This window comes from Bos javanicus, chromosome 2 (genome assembly GCF_032452875.1).
Source record: "Bos javanicus breed banteng chromosome 2, ARS-OSU_banteng_1.0, whole genome shotgun sequence".
NCBI lineage: Eukaryota > Metazoa > Chordata > Mammalia > Artiodactyla > Bovidae > Bos > Bos javanicus.
Window position 1 is genome coordinate 22,286,322 of NC_083869.1, and position 25,713 is coordinate 22,312,034.

Below are 25,713 nucleotides of genomic sequence, written 5' to 3' on the forward strand. Positions count from 1 at the left end.
CTGAAACAAATTCAGTGTGGGCAGCAGGGCTGAGATGTGATGTTTCTCATGGTGATGCTCCGAGGCTGATCCAGGAGCCCTAATGATCCAGGAGTAACAAGGTCTAGGTGGGAGAAACTGGGATGCTGAGGGTGTGAAAGTGCCTGAGGGGCGGGGCATCTGCTGAGACCCCAGGGACGGGACTCTGCGGACTAGGGGGAAAGAGGCAGGATCGGTGGTTAGCATCACTCCTGGGGCACGTCCTTCCCATGCCTAGCTCCTGACATTGACCAGGCTGCCCCCTTTACTGCTGCTGCCCACCACGGCTTCCCTGTACTGTCCTACAGCCTGGAGTCTGCCCCTCCCTCTGTCCCCTGAGTATCACACTCTGCAGAAAGCCTTTCTAAGGAACCCTGTTTCTAGTAAACAGCTCCAAATCAGAGGTTGGAGTCCCCCTCTCTTTTTCCCTCTGGCTCCTGTAAGGAAGTGCCGAGTAGCACAGAGGTAGGAACCTGGCCTCCTTGCCCATCTTACCTTGTCCCTATCTCCTTTCCCTGGAGGATTGGACGAACTTCGAGGGCAAGAACAGAAATAGATTTATCTTTACATTCCTGTGGAGCTACTCAGACCTAGACAGATGTCAGGAATCTCTTGACAGAGAAGAAATGCTGTGGGGCACCGAGTGGGCAAGCCCAGGAGAGGACTGCGCCAGGGAGACAAGTGAGGGAGAGGAGCCACTTGAACGCCAGTCTTGGCTGGGATGCACTGCTGGTAGTTCCCTGATAACCTCCCGGCTTCCTCGGGCTGCAGGCCAGGAGCCTTCCCCGACCGGCTTTGCTGGTGGTGGGATTTGCTCACAGTATCTCCAGGCACTCTGGCTGAGAATCTTCCCTGGCTGCATCCTTCCAGAAGAGTAACATCCTAGCCATGTTGTGAAGGAATCCCGCCTCTTATAGAAACTCAGACTGTCCCTTTGAGGCAAAAGGGGAAGGAAGATTAGGACAGAGAATTATTGAGACATCTAATATGTGACGGTGCTTTGTTTCTTTCTGTTTTGTTTTACAGATTTGTCAGCCAGACTGTTGAAAGCTAACTGTTCAAGATGCCTGTCCCGCCCCCTCCAGCGCCCCCGCCGCCGCCCACGTTTGCTCTGGTGAGTGGCTCTCCTCATCTATGATCCATGTGTGAAGCAAGCTAAACAGACTTGAACCTGGCACACAAGTGTTAGTTTTCAGTGTGTTTACGTTCTGGCTTAAATATGAATGGTACGGTACGCTCTCCAGGTGCTGGAGTAAGCCAGACCCTGAGATACAGCAGAAAAAATGTTTTGCAGTTTAAAGTCTCATACAATGCACAGGACACATGCAGAACCCTTATTTTGCCCTTTAAGTCCATCCTCACGTTTCCATGTGTACTTTCCAAAGGAAAGTATTCTCTGGGCCCATCCCGCCCCATGATGGACATGTCCCGGAAGTTACTGCAGCCTCTTCCAGGAAGCGTCTTCCAAGCAGCCCTCCATGCAGTAATCCGGAAAGGCTCCCAGACGCACCCCTAGCACGCGATGCCTTCACTCTTCACTCGGGGAAACTGAAGCTCAGAGAGAGTCTTTTGCCCAGGCTTCTTTCTAGCCCGTCTCAGGCTGGACCCTAGTTGGGAGAACAGACCATTAATTAGCTTGTTGCTATTCCAAGTGTGATCCTCCAACTCCTGGTTAGAGTCCCCCGAAAATAAACACGGAAATTTAGAGTAGTTTAGAGCAATCTGATAATGGTGTTGTGTCTATTGCTTCTAAGATTGTATTTTGTGTGTCTTTTTAAAACTAATTCATTTTTCTAATAATTCATTGTTATTTTACAAAATATTGGTCCATGATGGATTGGAAATTTTTTTCTTAAAAATTCATCCGTCCCTAAAATGAGTTTGAAAAGCTCTGATCTGGCGAACATAGAAGAACTAGTTTTTATTTCCTGAAAATTATAGTTGTGTACCACTGCTGGGTAGTTCATGCCTAGATTTTTTTTTTTTTTAATGCTCATGTGTTTATTTTAATGTGTATTTGAAAAATTATAACTAGCACACCCAGGGTTTAATAGTGAGTTACCAATAAATTTTGAGGCAGAACAGGAGGCCAAGGAGGGTTGCTGACCCAAAACCATGAAGAAAACCAACATGGACATGTTATTTACCCTCTTTAGGCCTCAGTTTTTTTTATCTTTAGGATGAAGACAATAGGTAATTCAGAAAGCTCTTTCCAAGATGTCCAAGGCATGGTTAAGTTATAAAAACAAGTTTCAGCAATAGAGGATGGTCCCATTAGCAAAAGTGAACTGTATATGCAAAGAACCTTTCTGGAACTGACTGCCGAGACGCTCTTAACAGGCTTGCTTCAGAGGAGGGTTGGAGGTCAGTAGGCAAAGGGCGTTTTATCTATTTTTTTCAACTGAGATATAATTGACATATAACATTGTGTAAGTTTAAGGTGTACAGCATGTTGAATCGATACAGTTATGTATTACAATATAACTGCCACTGTTGTTTTAGCTAATGCCTCTATTACATCACATAATTATTATTTCTTTTTTGTGGTGAGAACATTTAAGTTCTGGTCTCTTAACAGCTTTGAAGTGCATAATACAGCACTGTTAACTTTAATAACTATGCTGTGCAGTTATATCTCCAGAGCTTAGTCATCTTTTAGTTGCAAGTTTGTACTCTTTAACATCTTCCCAATCTGGGGAAGAGGCATTTGGGACCCCATGTTCATCCTTCTCTCAGGCTCTTGGCCTCTGGAGCCAGGCTGCCAGGCTTTTAATCCGAGCTCCTTCTCTTAGGAGCTGGGTGACCCGAGCGATGATTTAACTTCCCTGTGCCTTAGTTTCCTTGACTCTATAAACTCACAGGGTTGATGAGGACCGAATGAACTAATATACATAAAATGCTAAAAACGATTCCTGATCCATAGTAAAAGCTATGTAAACGTTAGCTGTTATTATCATGAGCAAGTAATACCTTAATTATTTTAAGACCCTTTCAGCTTAACACAGAGATTTCTGTTCAACCTGCTTCAGGGTTTTCTGCACTCTCCCTCTGCCTCTAACTATAATAAACAGCTGGGTCAGGTATCAAGCTACACTTGCCCAGGTTTACTCCCTGTGGCCTTTCCTGGCACATCTGAAGTCAGAGCCTTTCAGAGTCCCTCGAAGGACTCTCAGGCCTGCCAGAAGCACCTCTGGGTTTGGGGAAGATGACTCTGCCTGGGACCAGGCCAGACCAAGCCAGTTTCCAAGTGTGACAGACACAGGCACACGCCTCCTTCTGAGTCCATTTGCTGGGCTCTTATTGTCCCTGCTCCTCAAAAGAATTCTGGAAAAACAAGATCCTAGTTTCACAGTAAGGAACTTTCCCCAAAATTCTGAAATCATAGAAAATACCCAAAGGTTTTAAAGTAGCACCTTTGTCTACTGTGCAGCCTCTGGGAGGTAAGCTTTCAAAAGGATTAGGGAACTATATTTAATATCCTATAATAAACCATAGTGGAAAAGAATTAAAAAATAAACAATTTGTAAAAAGGGATTACACATGAGGAACCCCTTAGGCCAGAAGGATATGAAGGGAGTTTGGAAAGTAAAGGAAATGTTGTGTATCTTGATGGCTACATGATTGTATAAGTTTGTCAGAATTCACAGGACTTTACACTAAAAGGGTGATTTTACTATTTGTAAAATGTAAAAACTATATGTATTATACCTCCAATCTGCCTTAAATTAAAAAGAAAAAATTATCTGGCAATGTAACCAGAGGGAATTAATTTTCTAAAATTTTGGTGGATTAAAAAAATACAGCTGACCCTTTTTACTAAAAGCAGTTTTCCTCTTGCACCAGGTTAGTTCCCAAAGACAGGAAAGAGAATATATTCATCAGAGAACATTCTAGAGGATGAAGCCTCACAGAATCCTGCGGATTCCTCTCAGACTTAAAATTCCCTTCTCGTCTCTAGCCACCCAACCCTGGCTCTGTCAGTTACCGCCAGACTGTGGTCTGAATTTTCAGAGACTTTGATCAGGGACTGACTCTTCCTGCATGAAAAATGAATGTAATTTATTGCTGCATCTGCTCCCAAATGTCTGGATCTTAAAAAGAATGACATCGGGTCTAAAACTTGTGGAGAATTTACAGCCTATTGCCAAGAACCTTAATAACAAGCTTCCAATACTCTAGCTGTTCCCACTGAGTGCTGTAGTACATGATGTTAATTCAGAAGATGAATACGTGTTTGCATGGTTTCCTTTCAGGCCAATACAGAAAAGCCTTCCTTGAGTAAGTCAGAGCAGGCTGGGAGAAATGCTCTGCTCTCTGACATCAGCAAAGGGAAGAAACTAAAGAAGACAGTCACCAATGACAGAAGTGCACCAATATTGGACAGTAAGTAAAAAAAGTTATTTTCCATGGAGATAAGTGGTTTATGACCTAACAATCAACCCTACCCTTCCCACCAAAAAAGTTTTTTGTTTTTTTTTTTCTGGTTAACAACAGCTGTGAAGCTAGCAGAATAAGGGACTGTATCATTCATTGTAGGCCATGGCTCTGGCCTGGGTTCCCTCTAATGCTGCAGGAAGCCAGTATAATAATTCTTTGTCCAAGACACACACAGCAGTGATTCTCTGAATTATTCACAACACTTACAACACTTTCTGGAAATTAACCCCTTGTCTTACCACAGAGCAAAAGGCAGCATGAAATATGGAAAGAGCCCTAGTCTTGGAATCAAAGGATGTAGATTTAAACCCTGACCATCTTCAACCCTTTGTCTCCATTTGTAAAATGGAGATAATAGCTATTTCACTGCCCTCACATGTTTGTTGTGAGCATCAAATGAGACAGTGCTTATGAGAGTGTTATGTTGCCCGGAATGTATAATTCACGTGTACAGATATGATTATTAGGAGGTTGGAGAGAGAGGAAATGAGGTCACAACTTTGCTTATATCCATGATAAATCTGAGCTACTTCCTGGAATAAGATAGGGTATGTATAAACAAACAAGCACCTAACATACAAGGCTACTTATTAACATTTACAACAGAATGAAACATTACAGATGACTAGAATCTACCAGAAGTTAATTATCAGGCCTCAAGACTATCTCCTTGCACTCCTAGACATTTCCACTGCCAGCCAGCAATGCCCAGAATTTGTCCTAGACTATGGATCCCACTTGGACTCAATAGAAAATAGACTGCCCAAAAATCACCAGAGGGAGCTTTGTAGACAAGGGAATAATGATGTAGGATTTTAGCCGACTGGAGGATTAGAAGAGCTTAGGAAGAGTTTCAAGGAAAAGTGCCTAATGAGTAGAAGAGAAAGATGAGAATTATGAGATGTGAAAGTGAAAGTCACTCAGTCGTATCTGACTCTTTGCAGCCCCATGGACTTTAGTCCAGGGAATTCTCCAGGCCAGAATACTGGAGTGAGTAGCTGTTCCCTTCTCTGGGGGATCTTCCCAACCCAGGGATCAAACCCAGGTCTCCCACATTGCAGGTGGATTCTTTACCAGCTGAGCCACCAGGGAAGCCCAAGAACACTGGAGTGGGTGGCCTACCCCTTCTCCAGCAGATCTTCTCGACCTGGGAATTGAACTGGGGTCTTCCTGCATTGCAGGCAGGTTCTTTACCAGCTGAGCTACCAGGGAATCCTAATGAGTGGAAGAGAAAGATGAGAGTTAGGTGAGAACACTGGTGTGGGAAGAAGGTAGAAAGAGGAATGTCATGACAAAGGCCTTTGAGTGCTGCTCTGTTACTGGGCAGGGTGGTACAGATCAGAATGCACCCCACTTCAGTGGAACTAGGGGGTCTTTGACTTTCAACAAACTCTTATCTATAATGGGTAAAATGCCCACAAAATGGTATGGTTATTGTATAATCAGTCCCTTAGTTTTCCTTATCTTTGTCACAAGGTTCTCCCTGGGGGTTGCCCAGCCCAGGCAGTTCTGTCTGGGGAGCCTACATCCAATGCCACTGAATCGTGGTGCCTGCTATGGGGCTAGAGGAACTCTGTCTGCAAACTGCCAACCTCCAGAACACAGCCCAGTGGTTCTCTCACTATGAGAGGGAGCTCAGACTCTGGAGAGGTAGATGTGAAGTCCCTAGATGTTGAAGGAGAATGGACTGTCTGGGGCCTAGTTCTGAATCCACTAGTGGAAATTCATTATATTCTTCAAGATACACTTCTCTCATTAAAATGGAAATAAGTGTTAGTTCTCCCTTTCAGCTGCTCAATGATGTTTAAGAATGCACTGGGCTTTGTGGACACCAGATGCAAACCAACGCATGCCCTCATTGTCCAGGAACTTAACTGGACACTAATACTGTTGTCTCAAGCTCTTTACAAGTGGCAAAGTTCATCCATGGTTTTGTATTGTTTGCAGGTAAAACCTCCCTGGGCTCTATGTTAAAATGTTGACCATGGTTATGCATGTTGAGGTCAGCCTTGTCCTGCAATTTAATTTAATGCTAACAAAGTGACCAGTTAGCTAACCTCAGAGGCTAGTTTAGTTTCCCTATCTGAAAGCAGCACAAATGCTGCGAGTTAAGAACACTAATGTATGATGTCTGTTAGAACAGTACATCATTCTTTTTGAATGTTCAATACCAGATAAAGGTGTCCTATGAACTGTAGTATTCCAAAATGTTTCATTCATCAGTGAATAACATTTGAATGACAAGGACATTATTCATATTACTGGCAATAATTAAAATTTGTAAAAATTTTAAATTTTATATGGAAGCAATTTTACACACATGTCCAGAAACTGTGATTCTAATTTGATATATTTTATTGTGTGAAGTAATTCTTGAGAGCTCATTATCAGATTGTTTATTCTATTAGCAGAGTTCCCATCAGTATCCCAGAAAGTCTTACACCTAGAAAAGGTACAGAGCCAACACAGACTTACAATAAATCTAATCCAGAAAAAAAGAAAACATCAATGAATAAAACAGAGCTCAGAAAGCAGATTAAATAAATGATTCAAAGCAGATTTTCTAAAATTAAGGATGTGACAATGAAATTATATGCTAAAACATTTTGCAATCTTAATTTTTTAAGAAAAGTACAGATTTACCAGAAATCACTCATGAAGCCTCAATGAACAAGGGAAAAGTTGAAAACTTTATCAAATTACTTTTTCTCTACAAAGCTTTAGAGCCAGATAATTTTTATCAGAAAATTCAGATTTTAAGACATAGCTAATTCAAACACTATATAAATCATCCCTAAACACAGACAGGAAAGCTACCTGATAGGTGTAATGAGACTAACATGATCCTAATATCAAAACATGACAAAGGCAGCTGTGTATCAATGTCTCAGGGGACATGTGGCAATGCCTAATGGCATTTTTAGTTACTACAACTTGAGGGAGGGGTTCCTACTGACATCTAGTGGGCAGAGGCCAGGGATGCTGTAAACATTCTACAGAGAATAACAGAGAACTCACGACAAAGAATTATCTGACCCAAAATGTCAGTAGTTCCAAGGTTAAGAAACCCTACTACGTATAGACCACTTATGATCATAGATGAAAGGACACTAAAAACCCAAAGACTCTAGTTCAGTAGTATACAGTATTAAAAAATAATAATTTTATAATTTACCAAGACCAGGGTTTATCTCATTTTTAATGTTAGAAAGTCCATATATCCATCATACCAAATAAGGAAAACTATATAATGATCTCAGTAAATCCTAAATAGGCATTTAATAATATTCCATGCTATAAAAATAGTCTTAAAAACCCAGAGTGGAACGATCCTTGCTAACTATGAATATTTAGAAGAAAAAAGTTATTTCAAACCAACAGTCAATATGTAACTTTGAAACATTAGAGTAAATGTCATTCACTCTAGAGTAAATGACATTTACATTTAGACATTACATTTAGAGTAATTTTCATTAAAAGCAAAATATTATTTACTTAGTTTTATAGTACTAGTGACATTAATAATTTACTTTTAAGATAAATATATAATGTATATTTATTCTTTATAATTATTTTAAAATAAACCATCTTTAAATTAATAAAACATTAATAACCTTATTATGGAAACTCAGTCATCTAAGTAATTTCTTATATAAAAGAGAAATAAGATATACAACTGTTAGAAAAGAGGAGGTAAAACCTTTGTGATTTGCAGACCATTTGTCTATTAGAAAATCCAAAGGAAAGTGTTAGTCACTCAGTTGTGTCCAACTCTTTGTGACCCATGCACTGTGCCCACCAGACTCCTCTGTCCATGGGGATTCTCCAGGCAAGAATACTGGAGTGGGTTGCCATGCCCTTCTCCAGGAGGTCTTCCTGATCCAGGGATTGAACCCAGGCCTCCTGCATTGCAGGCAGAATCTTTACCATCTGAGCCATCAGAGAAGCTCAGAAAATCCAAGGTAAAAAATTAATACATTTTAATTTTGAAAATGCAAAGTGATTTATTAGATATCAAATGAAATTTCCTGATGCCAATAATAACCATATCCAAACTATAGTAGCAAAAACATTCATCATTTCAACAAAAATGTATATGAAGTAACCCTGAAAGAAATATGGGTGACTCTCATTACAAAAATTATAAAATTTTACTGAATGAATCAGAACACATGGGAAAACATAGCATGTTTCTATAAAGTCTAAATATCATAAAAGTGTCAGTTCTCTCAGATTATTGTGTAGATATCATGTAATACTTATCAAAGACTCAACAAGGTTTTCCAGGGGTAGAACTTTAAACAGTACTCCTGGTAGCTCAGAGGTTAAAGTGTCTGCCTGCAACTCTTTGTGGTCGCAAAGAGTCAGACACGACTGAGTGACTTCACTCACTCACTAGCCTCATAAAATATACATACATAAATTGTTAAGAGATAGTTTTATTAAGAGGGTAAAATCATGGCTGTAATATGGATATAAAATAAACATATATCAAATATTTTCTTTAGCTCATTAATTTAATGAGGGAACCAATATGATATTATCAATTCAAAGGAGAATTATAAGTACCACACATATGCAAGCAGGTGAGTGTTGAAATGAATTTGCAAATAGGTGTAAAATAGGTCAATAATCAGTTGAATTACACTGAACACAGCCAATATGCATTTCTATGGACAAATACGCATTATTTTCAGTTTTCTACAACTTACAGAGTTATAGACTAACTCAAAGGCAATGGGAAATGACCCAGAAGGCTAACTGGATACTTGGTAATCCTTTTCTTTCTTCTTCTTTTCCCTTTTTGTTGGTCTGCCCATTTCAGAATCTTTCACAATTTTTTTTTTGGCAACAAATGCAAAATGAAACAATCTTTACATTGTCTCAAGTTGCGAAGAATTTTTAAAATGTTAAAGTCTACTGTTGGGTTTTATGATATTAAAAAATTGAAATCAACCTGAAAGGCCATCAAATAAGTAAATGGTTAAATAAATTACAGCACATTCATGTTCTAAAACACAATGCAATCCTTTAAACTCATGTTTTCAGAGAATATTTAATAACATGGGAAATGCTAACAATATTGAGTGAAAAAAGCAAACTAAAAACTATGTAGTGAATTTGGTCTTGATTTTAAGAAAAAAAAGTGTATACAGTGAAAAAACTGGCAGGGGAAAAAATATACAAAAACAGCGGGTATTTCCATGAAGCAAAATTATGGGATATTTTACTTTCTTCTATTTTTACCTGTTCCTTTCTTCTCACCTTTTATTGCATCTTCTCCTCCCTTAACACATTCTTTCTTTGAAGATACGTTTATTTGCCAAATCTTCTGATACAGAACAAATAGATATTATTAATTCATATGGCAGTGAGCCAGGTAGAGGAAAGACATTATCTATTGCTGATTCTTCCACCACAGGGCTTGAGATAGCCCTGGAGTAGAAAGAACCTCTGCTCTTCTGACTGGAAATAGGGTGAGTCCTTAAAATCCTACCCTTTAATGAAATCCCAGTTGTCCACCATGGGCTTAGGGTCAGCCAGCTTCCTGCTGTATCATTGTTTACTTGGGCCAGGACTGGTGAAGTCCTCTGGCAGTGTCTTCATACATGTGAAAAGAATGTGTCTTCTTCCTTCTACAGAACCCAAAGGAGCTGCTGCTGGCGGTGGCGGTGGTGGTGGTGGCGGCGGTAGCTATGGTGGAGGTGGCGGAGGAGGTGGTGGAAATTTTGGTGGAGGTGGACCACCCGGTTTGGGAGGACTGTTCCAGGCTGGAATGCCGAAGCTGAGATCCACAGCCAACAGGGAGAATGGTAAAGAGCATTTCCTTTCCTTAGTTAACCGAAGACAAGGCGCAATCTGGCGGTTTGAGATTTGGCATCCCCTCTGAGGCACTATGCCCTTTAAAACATTTTAGATTGCTTGAAATGCTAACTGTTTTATAAAAGGGACTCTATTTAGCATCGTTTTTTCTTTTTAAATCAGGATCAGACAGCTCCATCGAGCTGTAAAATATTTGCCCAGTATCCTTGGGGAAACTTGTACTTTTTTGTACTTTTCTAAAGGGTGAGCTAGATTGGAAAGAAAAGGAAGGAGCAAATGAGAGCCACCCCTGGAAACTCTGTCTGGTGACATGGCAGATTCAGCTTTCTTTGTGAGGTAGCCTGACCTAGCTGTCTAGTGGAGTAAATACTTGTGAGTCTCTTTTCAAACACACAGTGGAGCATGTCATATGGAATATAATTACATATCTCACAAAATCTAAAAAGGCATTTTGCCTGACAGACATTTGCCATTTCAGGGCCAGCGATTCTAGTATTCTCTGCAGGAAGCCATGGAAATGGGTCCTACAGGAATGTTATGAACAGAATGGCAGAAAGAAAAGTTGAACCTGGTCATGCCTAAATTAAAAACCTTACAGAGTGTGTGAAGCTCTCCCCTGATTGTGACAGAAACTCAAGAAATTTTTCCATGAAATTTTATTTTTTAATGTTTACTGTGCTAGAAGAATTTTATTTTTAATTCTATGGTCTTTTAAAATGTCACTGGGAAATTCTCACATTCACATGAAAATATAGGCACTGAATCCTCAGCGTTAGCTGACTATTTTAGTTTTGGATTGTCAAAATCTAGAGGGAGACTCACTAATAAAAGACATTTTATCTTACTGCTGCTGCTGCTGCTAAGTCGCTTCGGTCGTGTCCGACTCTGTGCGACCCCATAGACAGCAGCCCACCAGGCTCCCCCGTCCCTGGGATTCTCCAGCCAAGAACACTGGAGTGGGTTGCCATTTCCTTCTCCAATGCATGAAAGGGAAAAGTGAAAGTGAAGTCACTCAGTCGTGCCCGACCCTTAGTGCCCCCATGGACTGCAGCCTTCCAGGCCCCTCCATCCATGGGATTTTCCAGGCAAGAGTACTGGAGTGGGATGCCACTGCCTTCTTACTAGGCCTGCATTTAAAATTTGTATATTTAAAACCTGCTGAAAGGTCTTGAGGCAGCAGACATATGCATACATTCAGTACTCTAATAGTAAGTGAGGAAATTTAGGCAAGAGACAACTGGAAGTAAAATAATTAAATGAAGATGGAATTGAAGTTAGTGCACAAAATGGTGTACCAGAAGTGTATACTTTCACAGTATACAATTTGCATATTGGGTCATACATGTAGATGTAGATCTGTATAATAACTGTACCTTTAGGGCTTCCCTGATACCTCAGTTGGTAAAGAATCCACCTGCAGTGCAGGAGACCCTGGTTCAATTTCTGAGTCGGGAAGATCCACTGAAGAAGGGATAGGCTACCCACTCTGGTATTCTTGGGCTTCCCTTGTTGCCCAGCTGGTAAAGAATCCACCTGCAATGTGGGGGACCTGGATTCAATCCCTGGGTTGGGAATATCGCCCGGAGAAGGGAAGGGCTACACATTCCAGTATTCTGGCCTGGAGAATTCCCTGGACTGTATAGTCCATGGGTTACAAAGAGCTGGACACAACCAAGCGACTTTCACTTTCACTTTCTTTCACTTTACTCCAAACTTTGAAGATAAAACTTATCACAAGTTGGTGACATAGAAACATACCACACAGCCAAGGAAAATATAACTAATTTCTAGTGCTAAAGTCAAAACAAAAAATTCTCTCTAGAGTTCACATTACTCCACTGTATAAATCCAGCCAAATGTTTCTCATTGGACTTTTGGGTGAAATCTGAACTCCTTTTGGCCTACAAGGCTCTTTATCACCCGGCTTCTGCTGACCACTCAGGCTGCATTTGACAGTGTTCTCCTCTGTGCTCACTGTGTCCCTGGAATATGAGCCTTGGTTTTTTTCACTTAAGCTTACTTCCACCTCAGGGCCTCTGTACCTGCTGACACTCCATTTGAAGCACCTCTCTTCCTCCTTTCCATGCCTGGCCTTGGAAAATGTCACCAAATGTCACATCCCCAGAGGAGCCATCCCCAGCCATTTCCACCTATCCTGGCCTCTCTAGCACTCTCCATGTCATCAGCCTATTTTAGTTTCTTTTTAGTACTTATAATGATCTGAAAATATTTATGTGTACCGGGTTTTTGTTCATCTCCCCCCTAAGAACATAAACTACAAGAGAACTGGATTGTTTCTATTTTGTTTACTCCTCTGCCTCTAGCATCTAGAATATTGGTTCGTTTATAGTATAGCGGATACTCAATAAATAACTGGTGCATGTTTGAACTGGTAGGAGTTTTCAGGCTAAGCATTTTTTAAAGATTAGTTTGGGTTGCAAGGGACTATGCAGTAGTGATTTGAATTTTTCCATAACTTTGGTTCCTCTTTAGTTCTGCCCTTTGTTGAACCAAAGCAGTCGAACATTAATTATTTAGTAGGGTGGTTCTGTCCTATATTATTGAAGTGGAACGACCTACTAGGGAAAAAACTGTATAGTTGCCTACTTGTTTCCAGATTAAGACCACTTCCTGGTGTCAGCTCTTTCAATTAAACTTCAACAGCTTCTTTTTTCCTTTTCAGCTTCTTATTTCAGCCATAATTCTTCCATTATATTTTTCCCATCCTCTCTTGCACATTTCTTTACAAAGGGGCTAGGTAAGCCCTCCCATATAGAAACTTATATTGGGATAACTTCACCTAAGATGGCTAAATTATTTTTCAAATGTGAGATACAGGGTGGGAGGACTGGGATAGTGATGGGGAGAAAAGAAAATCCTTAGCAGAAACCACCGGTAGCAGTCCCATTCTGTTCGTGACCTCTTGTAATGAACAGCGATCTCTCCAGAACTCTTACCAACATCATCCTGGTTTTTGTCCATCCAAAATTCCAAGAGAGTGCTCCAGAACCCCTTTGAAAGCTGATGGGTTGTAGAATCTGGGACTAGAAGAAAAACAGAGACCTGTGATCTATTGCTCTGCCTCCAGGAAGGACACACTGAAGCCCCATTTATATAAATAATAGTTTCCTGTAGTTTACAGCATCTAGGAAAGGGCTTCCAGTAGCTGGCAATATACTCTAGTTCTCTGATTTCCTTTCAGGGTCCTAACTTTCCGGCTTTTTTCCTGTTCTTCAGAGTCCGGAGGAAGCCGACCTCCAATCTTGCCACCAGGAGGAAGAGCCACATCCGCCAAACCTTTCACACCCCCAAGCGGCCCAGGGAGGTTCCCTGTGCCTCCTGCAGGCCACAGAAGCGGACCCCCAGAGCCTCAGAGGAACCGAATGCCTCCCCCGAGACCCGAAGTGGGCGCAAAGCCTGATAACATCCCCCCTCCAGTGCCTAATACTCCAAGACCCAGTCAGTCAAGTCTGCACAACCGGGGGACCCCCCTAGTGCTGGGGGCTCCCCGGCAGTCCAGTCCTGGGCTGACCCCTCCCCCTTTCCCCGGAAACCGAGGTGCTGCTTTCGGAGGAGGCTCCATCCGTCACACCCCCTCAGGCTCCTCCACGCCTTTCTCCACTAGGCCTCCCCTGCCTCCTACTCCGAGCAGGGCCTTGGATGACAAGCCCCCTCCTCCGCCTCCTCCGGTGGGCAACAGACCCTCCATCCACAGGGAGTCGGTGCCGCTGCCTCCCCCTCAGAACAGCAAGCCCCCGGTGCCGTCCACCCCGCGGCCGTCCTCCTCCTCGCAGGCCCCGCCGCCTCCGCCCCCCAGCCGGCCGGGCCCTCCTCCGCTGCCCCCCGTGTCCAGCGGCAGTGGCGACGAAATCCCGAGGCTCCCGCAGAGGAACGTGTCCCTGTCGTCGTCGGCGCCTCCTTTACCTTCATCAGGACGGTCGGGCCCTCTTCCACCCCCGCCCAGTGAGAGACCCCCTCCTCCGGTGAGGGACCCACCGGGCAGATCAGGTATGGCCAGATCGGACCGCGGTGAGCTGTTCCCCTGCCTCCCAGCCAGCCCACATGTCACCATCAAGCTCAGAGGAGGGGAGCCTGACAAGGGCTTCAGTGAACCCTCAGACTGCTCTGACCTTTGAAGACACATAGCCCATGTGACTTCCTCTTGACCTCCCTTAAATCTCTGAGGAGAGTGCAGGCCAATATTTCTGTCCATGTTTTAAAAGTGAGGTGACTGTGTAACTAATGAAGTGAAATGATCCCAAGTGAGTTAAATTAAGAATAGGCAACTCACCTTCCATCTGAAGTTCTGCCTCCTCTCCTGGAAGGGAATTTCTGCTGTCTTGCTGCTGCTGCTGCTAAGTCGCTTCAGTCGTGTCCCACTGTGTGACCCCATAGAGGGCAGCCCACCAGGCTCCCCTTCCCTGGGATTCTCCAGGCAAGAACACTGGAGTGGGTTGCCATTGCCTTCTCCAATGCATGAAAGTGAAAAGTGAAAGTGATGGGAACTAAATTCCCATCTCCAGCAGGAGGGCCCATTATTCCAAGAAGGGCAGTTTAAGAGCAAGTGAACTTCTGTACTACTTCTCTTCATTGGTCAAGCTTTGAGGCCACTTCCATGCTCAGTAAAGTCACAGCAGAGTCCATTTTGCTATCTGTTCATGTCTTGGGCACAGAGATCCCTTGTAGAGTTAGGTAAAGGTATAAGGCCTATAAGGCCACCTTCTCTCCATAAAAATGCTCATAAGCATAAACTCAATTTGCCTGCTGTTTCATGGTTGAGGACCTACTGAAGCCCTTCTGTGTCCACACCCAGGGCTGAGAAACCTGGATCTAAGGGCAGAACCTTCACAGTATACGAAGTGTGAGGAGTTTGTATCTCTCTCCTACTTGTGATAGTTGCTTTTTTGTTTTCTGTTGGTTATTGACAGATTAAAAAGTTACCTCATTTTTAAATTTAACCATACATGTTAAATTGTATGGATGTTTGGAAATGGGTCATTTTTTTCTGTGAGAAGCTGACTGACTTTTCTTGCTCTGACATCAAGAACCTAATAAACACCATTTTTTCACCAGTAATCCTCAAACTTGACCACATACTGGAATCACCTGGTGAGCTTTAAAAATGATGATGCCTGGGTTTGTACCCCAGGGTTTCTGGTTTGATTTGTCTGGGTTGAAAACTGGGCACCAGGATATGAGGGAGCTCCCCAGTGACTGTAATGTGTCACAAAGTTTGAGAACCACTCCTTCAAACCACTTTGCCAGGGAGAGTCAGCTACAAATACAAAAAGTGGCTAGTCTATTCAGTCTAGACACGGTGTCATCTCATTAAGGATGCTTCAGAGAACAAATAAGAACAACAGTCAGATGAATGAAGTGTGTTGTTTTCTCATTATCCAAAACCCCCAGCGTGGTTGAGGAGCTATCTTCTTCTACCAAATGACTGAATCAACAGATTAAATATTCCCCAAAGTAGGATAGGCAGTGATACATATTTGTTGTTTCTTTCAATTACATAAGTCATACCTATTTATTATAGAAATGCATAAAAGAATAAAAGAAAATAAAAATCATCTATAATTCTGCCATCACCAACATTTAGATGTAACATTTTTTAGATACCCTGTCTTTTTTAAATGCATGTATATCAAAGTTTGCAAAATCAGTATCAGTTGGCTAATTTGCTTTTATTTAACAGTATCTCACTAACATTTTCTTGATATGATTAATTGTTCTTTTACAACCTGACTTATAATGGCTGCATAATATTAAATCCCACATGAGTACCTTGGCTTATTTATTAGTCAATGTGTTCATACAGGCCATCTCTAGAGTTTTGCTGTTGCAGATAATTCAGAGATACATTCTTAGAGCTAAATATTTGTGCACACCTCTGTGTATTTCTTTTGGAAAAATTTCTAGGAATGGGATTTCTAGGACAATGGATATGCCTAGTAAACTATGGATTTCATAGGTATTGCCAAATAGGCCTCTAAAAATACCCACCAATTTACGTTTCCACAGGGAACCTATGAGTAGTCGTCAAGGGCCATCTATATTTTCAGAGGAGGTTTGGCTTCATTGTTAAGGGAGTGCTTTAGAATTTGACAGAATGGAGTCATATCCTATTCTTGCATTCACTAGCTTCCTGACTTGAGGTTTTAATCTTCCAGTATTTCTGAGGCCTTGCCTGCTATCCTGACACTCCTCAGGGTTATCATCAGAATTAAATGAGACAAGTGTGTAAAGTAGTTGTCTTATTTCCCTGCATGTAGTTCAGTTCAGTTGCTCAGTCTTGTCTGACTCTTTGCGACCCCATGGACTGCAGCACATCAGGCCTTCCTGTCCATCACCAACTCCTGGAGTTTACTCAAACTCATGTCCATTGAGTCAGTGATGCCATCCAACCATCTCGTCCTCTGACGTCCCCTTCTCCTCCTGCCTTTAATCTTTCCCAGCATCAGGGTCTTTTCAAATGAGTCAGTTCTTCACCGCAGGTGGCCAAAGTATTGGAGTTTCAGCATCAGTCCTTCAAATGAATATTCAGGACTGATTTCCTTTAGGATGGACTGGTTGGATCTCCTTGCAGTCCAAGAAACTCACAAGAGTCAATGATCGTTTTTATTATTATGCTGCCAGCAGGAAATAGAAATCTGTTTTCTTTTCTGTTATGCTTGCCTAGGTTTGTATCTTGGGGCTAAAAGGTTGGACAGTTAGGAACATGAACAGTTACTTTTAAAGAGAGATGTTGGGGTTGATGAGGTTACGCAGTACCAGGTCCCATAGTATTGGAAGTCTAGTTTGCATTTAGTGACAGTATGAGGTAGTACTACCACTGCCTTTAAGCCCACAGCATATGAGCCACTTCTTCCCCCTATGAATCTACTTATACTGACTGGGACTCCAGCTTTGAGAAGCAGATCAGGCAATAAATAAACCCTGCCAGATGGGGCACTGAAGACTCCTTGAGATGAACCAGGGCTAGGTGTGCCTCCCACCTCCATTAGGGATCTGAGCCAAGACTTCCAGGCAGGAATATCTTCCATGGGTGGGTCATTCAGTATAAGGCCCTCTAGTTGGATTTTGAATCTGTAGTTAACAAAAGATATTTATACTTATAGCACCATAAGATGTTGTGTTTACATAAAATGTCAGCATCTTGCTAGTGGAACACAGTGCTGAAAATCAGGCATAACTACTAAGGCCATTTTGATTTGCATGAGAAATGCTCAAGTTCCTTTTATATGCTTTTTGACTATTTCTGGCAACAGTGCAGTGAGAAAGGTGCTCTTTTGTAGACAGGAAATCAAATTCCATAGGATAATCAGCTTGTGTGGGGTCAGTGTCCTGCAGTAGCATTTATAACCATACACATTGATTAGCTGACTGTCACTCCCTGTGTTAATCTGCCTCCCCAGATTAAGAGGAAGAACCAAGAAGGAACTCCTGCTCATCTCAGGATGGCAGATATTTGGTTTCCTGATCCCACTTCTGTCTGGAAATAGATCATATGCATCACAGAAACATGCTTGTATAATTAGCAATAATACTCTGCATTTAAAAAGTTAATTCCTCTGGAGACCTAAAATAAGTTCATAACTATCTTATTTTTAAAATATTTACTTAATAAGTAGTATGTCACAGAAACTAGTTCAATAGCTGTTTATAAGGAATTTTAAATGTTTTTAAAGTACACAGTTGTCACTATAAACAAATGATTACCTGTTCTCAACTACATCATCTCCAATCTCAATACTGACTCAAAGCCAAATAGCCAGTTAGCCATCAGTGTGCATTTGTTCCACATGTGTGTACATTTGTGCATTTTTGTGTTTATATGTGCCTCATTTCTTGACTAAAGCTCCTAGGAAGTCTCCACCATTTCTCTGTTTTCTCAAGTAAAAGGGCATGTATCCAGCAGGCACTCCGTAACTGCATGTTGATGGTAGTAGTAACATGGTATGTAAGGTATAGCAATAAATGTCATTTTTCTTTGGCTTCAGGCCCTCTCCCACCACCTCCTCCAACGAACAGAAACGGCAGCACATCTCGGGCCCTGCCCGCCACCCCTCAGTTGCCGTCCAGGAGTGGAATAGATTCTAGTCCCAGAAGTGGGCCCCGGCCTCCCCTTCCTCCCGAAAGGCCTGGCACTGGGGCACCTCCCCCACCTCCACCATCAACATCAATTAGAAACGGCTTCCAAGATTCTTCATGTGAAGGTAAGCTGTGGTCCCAGCTCCTGGGAAGCTATAATGGGGCAGCAACTGAGTGGGAGGTGTGTTTGTGTGTTTGCATGAACGTTTCTTGTTTGTGTGACCTCCACTGTTCACATTGCACGGCACTAATCTAAGCATTCTAGGGCCACTATGATTTCAAATGAAAAACAGTAATCGCCTTTTCCTTGCAAAAGGCAGATCATTATTCTCTGTTCCTTGTTTGAGTTTCATTTTGGTTAACTTTCCAAAGATTCTAGAATTCTGAAAAGAACCATTTTTGTAGCTTGCTTTCTTATTACCTACCTTTCTGGACAGTTTGCTATGGGTTTGAGGCCTAATGGCCTGCAGGTATTAAGCAGCTTATCCCTGTCATTGTTATCAGTTACTCTTTCCACTGGGGAGGAATAATTAAGAAAAGTATCCCAAACCCCAGCCCCCATCTCCTGAGAGGAACTGGCTGGGTCCTAGTCACTCTAGCGAAAGTCACTTGGATCTGTCTTTGGTTTGATTCGCAGACCAGTACATTTTATCACTGACAGTGATAAATGACACTGTAATTTAATTTGCAGTAGTCAGTGACATTGGTAGCATTTGGGGCTTTTCTCTAAACTTCTAGATGTAAAACCAGATGTGATCTCTGCTGTTCTATTTCATTCTGTGTCTTTCATTATATTAGTCTTCAGAGCAGATTGTCTGTTACTGAAGATAACTGTTTGTTTCTCTCCCTCAGATGAGTGGGAAAGCAGATTTTACTTCCATCCGATTTCTGATTTGCCACCTCCAGAGCCATATGTACCAACAACCAAAAGTTATCCCAGTAAACTGGCGAGAAATGAAAGCCGAAGTGAGTATTTCTACAAGGGCTTTTAGATGGCTTCATACTTGAGTAGCCTGGGTCACACACAACTGAGGGTTGTGTAGGAAATCCAGGTCTCTTGTCTGGAGCGGGGAGATTTCCGAGAAATTACTCCTGGATTTGGAACCATTTAAATGGTAAACTCTCCTTCTACGTTCATTGACGAAAATAGAGACATCCAGAATGCATATGAGAAGCGATTATTTTAATGTGTCATTATAAGTTCAAAATACCTTTAGTTTGCTAGTAGGTTAAATTTTATTATTTTGGTTATTTGGACAATCTTTCCCCATTTTGATCTTCCTAAAGATGGCACAGTTAGAGTCTCTTCTATTCCTCCTAGTTTTGAGACTGGCAGAATGTCTCATTAGTTATAAAAAAAAAAAAAAAACTCACTGTAACTGTTTTGATCTTTTAAATATAAATTTACAGAGCATTACATGAAAATTTTAAGTATGCCTATAATTTCTCTGCATAACAGATATTTTCATTTTACTAGGTTCTCTTTAATTTTTATCTATCTAATTCTGATTATATAGTTATAGAATATGAGTTTTGGGCGATGAGATTTATATAACATTGCTAAGCGTATACTTCCCTATTTTATCCCTTGGTTTTTATTTTACAGGATTCCATCAAGTCAGCATATAATAATTTAGTTTACCATTATTGGACATTTAGATTTTTTTTAACAAAAAATTTATACAGCTAAGGAAGAATTAGTGTGAAATATACATATATCTTTGATGGGGCTCTGTCTTATAACAATGTTAGCTTCAGAACCAAACTCCCAAGCCACAAATGTGTGGAGAAAAAGTGTATGAGCATGTCAAACAGCTGTCACATATCCCTAGCCTTGTGCTCACTGTCCAGCAGAACTCCTTCACATACTCTGAACCTACTGACTCTTTCTTAATACATAGTTCTCAAGTTTTGGTTGGTTGGTTCCCAGCTTTAGAGCAGACTAGTATCAGCTGAAGTCAAGGTTGGTTACAAGCAAAATCACTGACTTTGGGGAGATGATAGGTGGCAGTCTTGGGTCAAAGGAAGAGCTAGGGACTACAGCTGTGCTAGGTATCACCACACAATACCAGATACGTCTAGTGGGTTATTAAAAATGGACAAATTTTGCCTTGTGCCTCTGTTGAAGAACTCAAAGAGTTAGAAAATATTATAGAAAATTTTCCCTGAAAAAAAATGCCAAAAGTAAACAGAATATTTTACTGAAAAGACCAGTTTAAGTCCTAGAAAAAGTTATGTGGAGTACTGAATTCTAGATAATACCTAGTAAAAGAGGCATAACTGTAATAAAATTATCATGCAGGAGTTGGTGGTTGAAATTTTTGGCGAAAAAGTCTTCACATGTGACAAATATTCTTGAGTTTGCTCTCTCCTCACCCCACCCTATCTGTGCTATTTATATATTTAAGTCAGTAACAGAACCATCCTCCCCAGCCCCTTTAGATTTTTAATTTAATAGCTGAACACATTCCTTCCCCCTACCTCCTGTCTTCATGACTGTCTGCACCGTGAGGACTGGAACTGTGTCCCTGCTCACTACTGTGTCTTCTGCAAGTGGCACAGAGCTTGAAATACAGTAGGCATTTAAAAATATTTCTTAAATTGGTGAATTAATTTCCACAGCTCTCCAAAAATGTTCTTGTACCTTTAATATTTCTAGCATTAAGCATGTTTAATATTTTATAATATAACTGATCATATCTCTAACACAAAGTGCTGTGGAGTGGTTTTATCCTGCTCCTGTACCTGCCTCTTCCTCCGAGCAGAGCTGCCCTGGTAGGGCACCCAGACAGCCCTAAATAGCACAACCTACTTGCAGCTCTGCACAAGGCCAGCCCTCGATGTGCTAACCATTTGTGGTGTTATCAATTGATGGTCAGGGCTTCGTGACAGATGGATGGCTTACATCTAGGCAGTCTTTCGTCAGGTCCCTGCCCAAAAAAGACCTGGTTGGGATAAAAAGAGGAAGAGGTGAAATAATGGACTGCCAGTGTTTTCCTCTAACTCCTCCCCTTGGTCAGAGATTTGTCCTAACTCAGAAATCCCTAAGTGGGCTATTTTGGTTTCTGTCAGAAAAGTGGCTGCCTGCTGAGGAATCTTGTCAGTGCCAGCCCACCTGAGTCTAAAAACAGTGGCCATAGCAGACCTACCTAATTGACATGAGTCCCTGATTGACCTGCTCACAGCATCTGAGCACCTGGCTTTATGCCTGACACCTGTAAGATCCTCAAAAAAATTGTGTATGGGAAAAATGAACTTTTTAGTTGTGAATGGATTTTAAACCAAGTTATGGTGTGCTAATAGCCCAAAGATATGCATAGTTTTTAAAAGAACACCATCAAGACAGAGAAGAGACAACCCATGAAATGAAATAAAATATTTGCAAATCATATATCTGATAAAAGATTAATATCTAGAATATATAAAGAATTCCTGCAACTCAACAACAAAACCCAATTTTTAAAATGAGTTGAATATTTGAATAGATATTTCTTGAAAGAAGATATACAGATTGCTAATAAACACATGAAAAGATGCTCAACATCACTAATCATTCAGTTCAGTTCAGTCGCTCAGTTGCGTCTGACTCTTTGTGACCCCGTGGACTGCAGCATGCCAGGCTTCCCTGTCCATCACCAACTCCCAGAGCTTACCCAAACTCATGTTCATAGAGTCAGTGATGCCAACCAGTCATCTCATCCTCTGTCGTCCCCTTCTCCTGCCTTCAATCTTTCCTAGCAACAGGGTCTTTTCCAGTGAGTCAGTTCTTCACATCAGGTGGCCAAAGTATTGGAGTTTCAGCTTTAACATCAGTCCTTCCAATAAATATTCAGGACTGATTTCCTTTAGGATTGACTGATTTGATCTCCTTGCAGTCCAAGGGACTCTCAAGAGTCTTCTCCAACACCACAGTTCAAAGCATCAATTCTTTGGTGGTCAGCTTTCTTTAGAGTCCAAATGTCACATGACTACTGGGAAAAGCATAGCTTTGACTAGCCGGACCTTTGTTGGCAAAGTAATATCTCTGCTTTTTTATATGCTGTCTAGGTTGGTCATAGCTTTTCTTCCAAGGAGCAAACATCTTTTAATTTCATGGCTGCAGTCACCATCTGCAGTGACTTTGGAACCCCCAAAAATAAAGTCTCTCACTGTTTCCGTGATTCCCCATCTACTTGCCATGAAGTGATGGGACCAGCTGTCATGATCTTAGTTTTCTGAATGTTGAGTTTTAAGCCAACTTTTTCACTCTCCTCTTTCACATTCATCAAGAGGCTCTTTAGTTCTTCTTCACTTTATGCCATAAGGGTGGTGTCATCTGCATATCTGAGGTTATTGATATTTCTCCCAGCAATCTTGATTCCAGCTTGTGCTTCATCCAACCCAGCATTTCTCATAAAGTATTCTGCATATAAGTTAAATAAGCAGGGTAACAATATATAGCCTTGACATACCCCTTTACCGATTTGGAACTAGTCTGTTGTTCCATGTCCAGTTCTAACTGTTCTTTCTTGACCTGCACACAGATTTCCCAGGAGGCAGGTCAGGTAATCTGCTATTCCCATCTCTTTCAGAATTTTCCAGAGTTTGTTGTGATCCACATAGTCAAAGGCTTTGGCATAGTCAATTAAGCAAAAGTAGATGTTTCCTGGAACTCTCTTGCTTATTTGATGATCCAGCAGATGTTGGCAATTTGATTTCTGGTTCCTCTGCCTTTTCTAAATCCAGCTTGAACATCTGGAAGTTCACAGTTCACATACTGTTGAAGCCTGGCTTGGAGAATTTTGACCATTACTTTGCTAGCATGTGAAATGAATGCATTGGTGCATTTGAGCTTTCTTTGGGATTGGAATGAAAACTGACCTTTTCCAGTCCTGTGGCCACTGCTGAGTTTTCCACATTTGCTGGCATATTGAATGCAGCACTTTCACAACATCACCTTTTAGGATTTGAAATAGCTCAACTGGAATTCCATCACCTCCACTAGCTTTGTTCGTAGTGATGCTTCCTAAGGCCCACTTGACTTCACATACCAGGATGTCTGGGTGTAGATGAGTGATCACACTATTGTGGTTATCTGGGTCATGAAGATCTTTTTGTACAGTTCTTCTGTGTATTCTTGCCACCTCTTCTTAATCTCTTCTGCTTCTGTTTGGTCCATACCATTTCTGTCCTTTATTGAGCCCATCTTTGCATGAAATGTGCCTTTGGTATCTCTGATTTTCTTGAAGAGCTCTCTAGTCTTTCCCATTCTGTTGTTTTCCTCTATTTCTTTGCATTGCTCACTTATGAAGACTTTCCTATCTCTCCTTGCTATTCTTTGGAACTCTGCATTCAAATGGGTATATCGTTCCTTTTCTCCCTTGCCTTTTGCTCTTCTTTTCCTCAGCAATTTGTAAGGCCTCCTCAGACAACCATTTTGCCTTTTTGCATTTCTTTTTCTTGGGGATGGTCTTGATCACTGCCTCCTGTACAATGCCACGAACCTCCATCCATAGTTCTTCAGGCACTCTATCAAATCTAATCCCTTGAATCTATTTGTCACTTCCACTGTATAATTGTAAGGGATTTCATTTAGGTCATACCTGAATGGCCTAGTGGTTTTCCCTACTTTCTTCAATTTAAGTCTGAATTTGGCAATAAGGAGTTCATGATCTGAGCCACAGTCAGTTCCTTGTTTTTGCTGACTATATAGAGCTTCTCCATCTTTGGCTGCAAAGAATATAATCAGTCTGTTTTCAGTATTGACCATCTGGTGATGTCCATGTGTAGAGTCGTCTCTTGTGTTGTTGAAAGAGGGTGTTTGCTATGACCAGTGCATTCTCTTGGCAAAACTGTTAGCCTTTGACCTGCTTCGTTTTATACTCCAAGGCCAAATTTGCTTGTTACTCCAGGTATCTTTTGACTTCCTACTTTTGCATTCTAGTCCCTTATAATGAAAAGGACATCTTTTTTGGGCATTAGTTCTAGAAAGTCTTGTAGGTCTTCATAGAGCTGTTCAACTAGCTTCTTCAGCATTACTGGTTGGAGTATAGACTTGGATTACTGTGATATTGAATGGTTTGCCTTGGAAATGAACAGAGATCATTCTGTCATTTTTGAGATTGCATCCAAGTACTGCATTTCAGACTCTTTTGTTGACTATGGTGGCCACTCCATTTCTTCTAAGGGATTCTTGCCCACAGTAGTAGATACAATGGTCACCTGAGTTAAATTCACCCATTCCAGTCCATTTTAGTTCACTGATTCCTGAAATGTTGATGTTCACTCTTGCCATCTCTTGCTTGACCACTTCCAATTTACCTTGATTCACTAGGAGTCGGACACAACTGAGCGACTTCACTTTCACTTTTCACTTTCATGCATTGGAGAAGGAAATGGCAACCCACTCCAGTGTTCTTGCCTGGAGAATCCCAGGGATGGGGGAGCCTGGTGGGCTGCCATCTACGGGGTCGCACAGAGTCGGACACGACTGAAGCGACTTAGCAGCAGCAGCAGCAGCATGGACCTAACATTCCAGGTTCCTATGTAATATTGCTCTTGACAGCATCAGACTTTATTTCCATCACCAGTCACATCCACAGCTGGGTGTTGCTTTTGCTTTGGCTCCATCCCTTCATTCTTTCTGGAGTTATTTCTCCACTGATCTCCAATAGCATATTGGGCACCTACCGACCTGGGGAGTTCATCTTTCAGTGTCCTATCTTTTTGCCTTTTCATACTGTTCATGGGGTTATCCTGGCAAGAATACTGAAGTAACTTTTTTTGGTGGGATCGTACATTCTCTTGTCGATGGTTGTTCAGCAGCGAGTTGTAATTTTGGAGCTCTTGCAGGAGATGAGTGCACGTCTGTCTACTCCGCCATCTTGGAGTCATCCCACCACTAACGGTTAAGAAAACACAAATCAAAGTACAATGAAATACACTTTACATTCATTAGGATGGCTGCTATCAGGAAAGCAGTATTAAGAAATGGAGAAGATAACTGAATGTCCAACAAAAGGGAACTGATTAGATTAACTATAGTAGTATTAGGATATCCAACCAGTCCATTCTAAAGGAGATCAGCCCAGGGTGTTCTCTGGAAGGAATGATGCTAAAAATGAAACTCCAATACTTTGGCCACCTCATGAGAAGAGTTGACTCATTGGAAAAGACTCTGATGCTGGGAGGGATTGGGGGCAGGAGGAAAAGGGGACAACAGAGGATAAGATGGCTGGATGGCATCACCAGCTCGATGGATGTGAGTTTGGTTGAACTCCGGGAGTTGGTGATAGACAGGGAGGCCTGGCGTGCTGCGATTCATGGGTTCGCAAAAAGTCGGACACGACTGAGCGACTGAAC

The 25,713-nt window shown here is 41.6% G+C and overlaps 1 protein-coding gene and 1 long non-coding RNA gene across 2 annotated transcripts in view; one reads left to right on the forward strand and one right to left on the reverse strand.

The window, feature by feature from the left end:
- Nucleotides 1-1,044: 1,044 nt before the first annotated feature.
- Nucleotides 1,045-25,713, forward strand: part of WIPF1 (WAS/WASL interacting protein family member 1) — a 28,234-nt gene continuing 3,565 nt past the window's right edge. Inside the window, exons 1-6 of the mRNA XM_061434986.1 lie at nt 1,045-1,132; nt 4,272-4,401; nt 10,098-10,268; nt 13,516-14,286; nt 18,282-18,497; nt 19,225-19,338. Coding sequence (XP_061290970.1) covers nt 1,082-1,132; nt 4,272-4,401; nt 10,098-10,268; nt 13,516-14,286; nt 18,282-18,497; nt 19,225-19,338 — 1,453 coding nt within the window. The 5' untranslated portion in view covers nt 1,045-1,081. The remainder of the gene's footprint in view (nt 1,133-4,271; nt 4,402-10,097; nt 10,269-13,515; nt 14,287-18,281; nt 18,498-19,224; nt 19,339-25,713) is intronic.
- The window catches only part of LOC133258445 (uncharacterized), an 89,757-nt gene continuing 65,175 nt past the window's right edge, over nt 1,132-25,713 (reverse strand). Inside the window, exons 4-5 of the long non-coding RNA XR_009740025.1 lie at nt 13,236-13,322; nt 1,132-1,625 (exon numbers count right to left, since the gene is read on the reverse strand). This is a non-coding gene — a long non-coding RNA (uncharacterized LOC133258445). The remainder of the gene's footprint in view (nt 1,626-13,235; nt 13,323-25,713) is intronic.